Below are 8412 nucleotides of genomic sequence, written 5' to 3'. Positions count from 1 at the left end.
GACAGCCGGCATGCTTATCTGCTCCGGGACAAAGCAAGCCATTAGTGTGGAATGCTGCTGTTGTTAGTGTGTGTGAGAGGGGAAGGGAGAGGGGTCTGCTGCTGCCTGAACTTACAAGACAACATGCTGACACGCTCTCAGCCCCACAAAACACACTGTCTCTCCCCCCACATGCACATAACACACTCCCCATCACTCCACCGCCCCCCCATTTGAAAAGCACATTGCAGCCACTTGCACACTGTGATAGCTACCACAATGCACTGCTCTTTGTGGTGTTGCAAGAGCCGCTAACGTGGCCACGCCACTGCGCTTGCAGCTAACAGTGTAAACGCACAGCAGCATTTTCTCTGCTGCGGTCTCCGAAGGCTGGTTTAACTCCCAGCGCTCTACATCTGCAAGTGTAGCCTAGGCCGGTATCCTTTGTTTCTGTGAGGCTGGGTTGGGTTTGTCCCATACCTGCCCTGATGAGGTATGAACTGCCCCTCTGCTCCTGGAGAGTTTTTGCCTGGGCTTGTTTTAAGCCACGAGGACACATTTTCAGCCTCATAACTATATACATGAAATTACAACCTATAACATCACTGTAACAACAATGCTCAGTGCATCATTAGCCTTTCAAAGGCACCCAACATGACAAACTTTGCATTGGATACCTCACAATCATATTATAAGGACGAACATGGGGGTGCAGGGTGTTCCCCCGAGGTACAGAGTGTCACAAGTTCTCCATAGTCGACAAAAGCTGGTCTCTCCGAGGTCCTCACACCTGAGTGAGCTTCACTGACCAGATGAGACTATCCACAGCATTTGATGGGTAAGTGGCTGGGGCTGGGGATTCCAGCCATCAACTAAACTGCCAGGGCCCTGGGATCTAAGCTAGACACGTCCCTTTGAGCAGAGTGGGCAAAAGTAACATTTGAAATTGGGTAGGCAGAACTGAGGCTTAAATGTGCTACTGCAGCCACCCAACAGCACTGGGTAAAGATCATTCCGCAGTGGCCTGATTGGCAAAATTTCACAGGCGCTGGGCACCTGTAGCTCCCCGAGTTCAATAATAGGAGCTGTGTGGGTGGTTAGGACCCCTGAAAAATCAGCCACATAGGACTCCAAAGAGTGGGAGATGCCCCCCGGCCTACTCTAAGGAACCTCCCTTGCTGATCAGAGGGGGCAAATGAGGGGGAGGGAGGCGCAGAGGATGCCTTGTGGGAGCACCTTCCCCTCTGGTAGCCCCTGGCCTGGCTGTCCCCAAGAACATCCTTCTCCCTGCCCCCTCTCAGAGAGGGCACCACGTTGCACCAAAGGGCAATGCCTTCTCTGGGAGAGGATCCCCCAGGCTTTTGTAGCCTTCTCCGGTGTCGGGGACAGGCCCCCTGCCCTTGCCCCCGCACAGCGGGATCCCCTCCCCCCACGTTGCCAGGCCCCCGGGGGCGGCCGGCAGGACGGCGAGCGTGGCTCGCGCGGGGCCGCTGGCGCCCAGGGCTCCCCCGCCCGAGCCAGCAGCAGGGCCGAGCGCGGGCGAGCAGGAGCCGCTGTAAGTGGAGGCGGCGGCGGCGGCTGGAGTTCGGCCCTGGGAGATCCCGCCCCTGGAGGGGGGGGGGCGCGCCTGGGGCTGCAGAGCGCGAGCAGACAGGGAAGCCGGGCTCAGCGGCCGCGCCTGCAGAGAGGGGCGGGGTGGGAGTCGGGCACCAGCGCCCGGGCAGGGGGGAGCCGAGCCTAGAGACTGTGCGGCGCGCAGGTGAAGGCTGGGGCGGGGTGTCCCCCCCCCCCCCGGGGGCACAGCATGTCCCGGAGCCCCGCGCGGGGCTGGCACGGGGCGACCTGAGCAGCGGGATGAGGAGCCGCCCGCTGGGCAAGGTGCTCCGGAGGCGGCTCCGGCTGCTGCTGGCCCTGGGACTGCTGATGGCGGGGCTCTGGGCCGCCTACCTGGAGCTGGTGGCGTCGGCGGAGGCCAGCGGGCACCCCCTGAACCACAGTGAGTCTCCCCGGGGGCGGGGACCGCGGGACCTGCCGGGGGGTGCGGAGCCTTCCCGGCCCGGGAGGGGAAGCCCTGAGCCCTGCTCCTCCGCCATGCTCGCGGCACAGCTCGGTCCGGCGCAAGGGGGCGAGGGCGGAGCTGCGGGGCAGAGCCCTGCGCTCATCGGGACGGGGGGTCCCGGGCGGGCTGCTACCTCCCAGCGCCGGCGGCTGGTATCGCTGCCCACAGAAAGGAGGAACCGCTCGGCCGGCTCTTCCCGGACTCTGCCCGCCAGAGGCTGGGGAGGAAAAGGAAAGGGTGCTGGGGCGCAGCATTTTGGTTTGCTTTTTGACGTGGATGGGGAATCTCATGTGTTTCCTGCTGTTTGGCCCTTCCTTCCCTCGGCCCGGTACTGCTGCCCTATGGAGAACACCTGCCAACCCAGCAAGGAGCCTCCCACTTCCCACAAATGTGGGACACTATCGCGTGTTCTGAACAAACACATCCCCTTCACTGTATTAATAACACAGATTAGGAAGCTGGAGGATAGTAAAGATCCCATTTACAGGCACTGTTTTCTGATCTTTATTTCTTTCCTATTTGCATTTCTTCCCCATTTGGCCATGAAAATCAAAGAAGTCAGTTTCCCATTTGTTTATAGTCAGTATTCTTTTCAGGTTCTCCAGTCCGCAAAAGCATTGCTTCCTAATACAATATGGTGTTTCCCAGAGTGTGGCATAGGCATAAAGGATTACCCTTGGTTGCAGACAGGCTTTGCAATGCTCTCCAAAGTCTTAGCTTTCATTTTTAAAAACTGTAAGCCTCTAGCTGTTCTGATACAAACAACACTTTCAAAATGTGACCCAAGTGTAACCCATGCAGCGATGTTCACCTGAGTTTGCAAAGAGCCTGGAACAATAACTCTGTGGTGTGAGTTGTTCTGTTCCTTCATTCTGGTGGGTGCTAACTCAGATGCCCTGGTACTTTAAATGTCAGTCATGTTAACTATGTCACTGTTCATCAGAGCCTGTTAAAATGGAGATTAAGTATATTTTGAAGATTTACATAGGCTGTTCTGAGTCATTCCTTGTTTTGGGAAGGCCTTTAACAACCCATCTGGGTTGTAAGCAGGTGCAGTTGGTTTCATTTGTCTGAAGAGGACTGAGCTTTCAAAAGGTTGGGAAATGCTGCTATTGCAGGTGTTTATTTGAAAACAACTATTTCCATGAGTGGATTTTTTTAAATTATAGGAACATTAATGCTTTTAAGCATCCCACCGCCCACACACATCTTAAATCGTTTGATTGTTAGTTTTAAGAGACAAGGGTGTCGGGGCCTAAATTCTGAAAATCAAAACCTGAGCCAACAATAAGCTCCGTGACAGCACAGATGTCCACCTTCACAAAGTTCATTGCAGGAGCTGGGCTTTACACTGCGCCCACCTGTTATATAGCAACTCTGTTCTCTTGGGCAAAACAATAATTTTTTTGTTGAACTGCTGCTTTTAACAGTGACAGAGGTTTAATCCTCCTAGCTATGATAGCACCGTAATCAATCCTGTTGATTTAAACTGACCTGCAGCTATGGACTGCTATGGATAGCTTTTACAACTAGGGGCATTCATTGTGGTTTGTTTGTTTACTGCAGAAAATGGAAATAGAGTGCAATACAATTTTACTTTGTATAATATCTTCCTCACAATCTATCCATCAAGTGCCTAAAACTGTATCCCTTGAATGCAAACTCCTAAATGATGGAGGAATGGTGGAATTATGAGACATGGACAAAGAGTTCAAAATGGGATATTTTGAGATATTTCGAAATAGTCATAAGGCAGAGGTTGTTTCAGATGTCAGGAGCCGCCAAAGAAAAAGCTTTCATACTAGCAGTGATGAGAAAGTGGTGGGAAGGCACAAGCAGCAAGAGCAAGAAAGTAAAGAGAGACAAGGACAGTGAGCAAGTAAACCTTATTGTGATTTGTGTTCTGTTTCCTCCTCTGCTCCTGGAGGTATGAATTGCACTAGCACATGGGAAAAGTCCTTGTGCCAGGTGAAAGCCTTTCCATTTTAAGAAAGGCACTCGCAACACTGTCACCCCTAAAAGCCTCTCCCCCTCCACCTCCCCAAAAAATAAGGAAATCTAATAACATCTCTACAAAACACAAAACAGGTTACTTCAGCAACAAACAGCGTTTGGTCCCTAAAAAGGGAGACCTGCTGGAGACTCCAGGAAGCCTGCTAGGGACCTTGCTCTTGGTTTTATGTGGAAGGTGATCAGATACTACTTTTAAAACCCTAGAATGAATAAACAGATAGGTAGATGGCACTAGGCTGCAGTGCAGCAGGGGCAGAGCAAATGTGCATATACAAGGAGTGCTCGGAGAGCTCGGTCTCCCTCAACACCTTAGTAATCTAGAGTCCTATTTTCCTGGCATGGTGGGGAGAACCATATTAACTGCCAACAGTAACAAAGTTAATCTGTGACTCTCCCTCCTACCTCATTACCTACAAAGACCTGTTTTGTTTGAAAAGAAATCAAAGGTAGGAATGAAAAACAAATAGTGTTTGTTTCTCTTGGGCTATTACAGCTCAGTAGAAGTTCTACCTGTTGGGGCAAAGGCAGCTTTGGTTTTGACTCCATTGTGGTGGTCTTTTCTGAGACCCCAAGAGCTGAAGGAGAAGGGAGGTTTTCAAATCTGTTCATTCTTCTCTTTTGTTTTTGGCTCTCCTTCCTTCCCAGTCTCCCAGGTGGAAAGACCTGCTGCAAGGCACAACAGAGTACCAGTCAGCATTTATCTTAGCAACTTTTCTGATGCAACAGCCTCCGTGTTTGTTGTTTTAAAACCCACAAGTTTCAGTAATTTTCCAGGCAAGAGTGCTTAGACTCTCTCCTTCAGTAGCAGAGAATCCTAGAATTGTTAGTTGGAAGGGGGCCTACAGTAGATCAGCATTTCCATTCCTAAGTTTGTGACTGAGTTTTCTCAACTGTCTCTAGATGGTGCTTATGGAATAGCCTATGTGTTGAGGCCCAGCTGATATTTCTTTTATGACTATGGAACATTTTCCAAAGAAGTGAGCTCACCCCCAAGGCCAATCTGGAGTCACCAGAAACACTCCATTCCCCCCATTTCCACTACTCACAGAACAGAGTTCAAGTTATGAGCATGCCATAGTGCTGCACTGCTGTTTCAGCCGTCAGAATCCATTTCGCAGAGCAAGGCTGAAGTCATCTCAGTTCCTTCCAAGTATGTTCCCCCACAACATTTTTGTAGGGTGAGGGGAGATGTTGTCAAATGGCCTTACAATGGTATGGACCTTACAAGTAGAAGTATAGAAACTAAGGCCCTGATCCTCCTCTCACACGAGTAGCTCCACCAAACTCAGGCTTAAACAAGTGTAAATGGGTCTTAGTGAGATGAGAATTAGGTCCTAAAAATATACACTGCAAAGGTCAATCCTCAGCTGGTGTAAATCAGTGTCCATTGACTTTAATGGATCTACATGGTTTATACCTGAGGATCTGGTTCCAAATGTTCATTTGTGTATAAACTGAGCCCTGGTCTACACTACGGGATTAGGTCCAATTTAGCCGCGTTAGGTGGATTTAAAAATGACTGCATCCACACAACGAACCCCGTTCCATTGACCTAAAGGGCTCTTAAAATCTACTTCTGTACTCCTCCCCGATGAGGGGAGTAGCGCTAAAATCGACCTTGCTGGGTCGAATTTGGGGTAGTGCGGATGCAAATCAACAGTATTAGCCTCCGGGAGCTATCCCATAGTGCTTCATTGTGACTGCTCTGGACAGCACTTTGAACTCTGCACTAGCCAGGTACACAGGAAAAGCCCCGGGAACTTTTGAATTTCATTTCCTGTTTAGTCAGCATGGCGAACTCAGCAGCACAGGTGACCGTGCAGTCCCCCCAGAATCATAGAGTGTAGAATGTTTCTACGCTCTCCCGATCATCTCCGTCCCTGAGGTTATCGCAGATTAGAAGGTGAAAAAAATGCACTCGCGATGACATGTTTTCTGAGCTCATGCAGTCCTCCCACACTGATAGGGCACAGCTTAATGCATGAAGGCATTCAGTGGCAGAGGCCAGGAAAGAATTAATTGACTGTGAAGAGCGGAATCAGGATGCGATGCTGAGGCTAATGGGGGAGCAAATGGACATGATGAAGTGTCTGTTGGGGGAGCAAACAAACATGATGAAGTGTCTGTTGGAGCTGCAGGAAAGCCAACAAGAGCACAGACCCCCACTGCATCCACTGTATAGCCGCCTATCCTCCTCCCCATGTTCCATAGCCTCCTCCCCAGAAGCCCAAGAACATTGGGCGGGGGAGGCTCCGGGCACCCAACCACTCCCCTCCAGAGGATGGCCCAAGCAACAGAAGGCTGTCATTCAAACAGTTTGATTTTTAGTGTGGCTACAATAAGCAATGTGGCCTTGTCCTTCCCTCCTCCCCCACCCCACCCAGGCTACCTCGTCCGTTATCTCTCTCTCTTTTTTTTTTTAAATTAATAAAGAAAGAATGCATGGTTTCAAAACAATGGTTGCTTTATTTCGAAGGGGGGAACAATGGTTGGCTTACAGGGAATTAAAATTGACAACGGGGGTGGCTTTGCATCAAGCAGAAACACACATAACTGTCACACCGAAGCCTGGACAGTCATGAAACTGGTTTTCAAAGCCTCTCTGATGTGCAGAGCCCCTACCTGCGCTCTTCTAATCGCCCTGGTGTCTGGCTGCTCAAAATCAGACTCCATGCGATTTGCCTCAACCTCCCACCCTGCCATAAACGTCTTCTACCTTACTCTCATCGATATTATGGAACACACAGCAAGCAGCAATAACAATGGGAATGTTGGTTGTGCTGAGGTCTGACCTTGTCAGCCAATGGTGCCAGTGAGCTTTTAAACGTCCCAGGAACATTCTACCACCATTCTGCACTTGCTCAGCCTATCGTTGAACTGCTTCTTACTACTGTCCAGGCTTCATGAGCCATGTAAGCAAGGGGTAGGCTGGGGTAGGTGCAACCGCACCACGCTGCCGGCTGGGCGAGCAGCCTGTGGCAGAAGCCTCCAGCTCACAAAAGAGCAAGAGAGCAGAGATGCAGCAGAAGCGGTGGAGCCGTACACCATTCCCTGGAGGTTGCTAAGAGCTGGGCAGGGAAGACATTGCCAGAACCCCCGTCCAAGCTACATATCTGATGAGGACAGCTACCAGTCCTATTGCACCGTCTGCTGCAACAGCAGCGGTGACGATGAGCTCAATGGGGTCCATGCTTGCCGTGGTATGGCGTCTGCACGGGTAACCCAGGAAAAAAGACGCAAAATGATTGTGTTCCGTTGCTTTCATGGAGGGAGGGGCAACTGACAACATGTACCCAAAACCACCCGCGACAATGTTTTTGCCCCATCAGGCATTGGGAGCTTAACACAGAATTCTGATGGGTGGTGGAGACTGTGGGATAGCTACCCACAGTGCGCCGCTCCGTAAGTCGATGCTAGCCACAGTAGTGAGGATGCACTCCACCGACTTAATGCGCTGAGTGTGGACATACGCAATCAACTATATAAAATCGAATTCTAAAAATTGACTTCTCTAAAATTGACCTAATTTTGTAGTATAGACATACCCTTAGAGAGAAGGTTGGAGACTGAGAGATGAGCCTGAACCACAGAGTTCAGATTCAGAACACACAGTCTGGATCAGATGTTTGGACTGAGGTGGTTGGTTTGGGCTATTTTCTAGAGGAGGGAGGAGACTTTCTGTGAATGAAGGGAATGCATCAGAGTAGCAAATTAGAGTGTGGACCATCATCCTTGAAGGACTGAGTCCACTGCTTTGAGAGAGATGCTCCAATCAGCAATCACCGCACACACCCTCCCCCCAGATTTCAATTCAATTCAATTGTTAATTTCTGATCACATTTCATTTTCCAAGCTATTGCTTATTGCCTGGAAGTCTGACTGATAGGAATGTGACATCTCATTGGCAATAGTAAAAGAACTTGTTGGTCTGATTGGGATTTTTAGGATCCTTAAATGAACATGTTGACAATCAAGTGAGGGAAAAAAAAAAAGGAAACTGGCATGAGCTGCAAACAACATAGGGAAAGCAAAGCCGTGGTCAGTGATGGGCAGCTCTTCTCACCCAGGGTCTGGCTGTCATCATTTGAAACAACGCTGCAGGCAGTAAAGTGACCCTCTGGGAAGGAATCTGAGGAGTCATAGACAGTTTGTTTACCCCCCGCCATTGACAGGAGTTAAACTCTTTGGTGAGGGACTGTTAGTGGAAAAGCTTTGCAGTCAGGTGCCTCCTCTAGCTAGAGTGCTAGAAATAGAGTAGCTTTGTTTTTTCTAAATGGAATGTATTGTTCGGGAAAGGTGCTGAACTGACCATTTTGGAAATTGAAGCCCTCTCTCAATAGAACACTGGAAGCCAAATTATC

At 50.0% G+C, this 8412-nt stretch overlaps 1 protein-coding gene across 1 annotated transcript in view; it reads left to right on the top strand.

The window, feature by feature from the left end:
• The first annotated feature begins 1711 nt into the window (after positions 1-1711).
• B4GALNT3 (beta-1,4-N-acetyl-galactosaminyltransferase 3) overlaps positions 1712-8412 on the top strand; it is a 100086-nt gene continuing 93385 nt past the window's right edge. The window contains exon 1 of the mRNA XM_038387374.2: positions 1712-1975. Within this exon, the coding sequence (XP_038243302.1) occupies positions 1834-1975 (142 nt within the window). The 5' untranslated portion in view covers positions 1712-1833. The remainder of the gene's footprint in view (positions 1976-8412) is intronic.

The sequence above is a fragment of the Dermochelys coriacea genome, chromosome 1 (genome assembly GCF_009764565.3).
Source record: "Dermochelys coriacea isolate rDerCor1 chromosome 1, rDerCor1.pri.v4, whole genome shotgun sequence".
In the NCBI taxonomy this organism is placed as follows: domain Eukaryota; kingdom Metazoa; phylum Chordata; order Testudines; family Dermochelyidae; genus Dermochelys; species Dermochelys coriacea.
The sequence above is the reverse complement of the archived record's forward strand: the minus strand, read 5'-3'. Positions and strand labels throughout refer to the sequence as shown.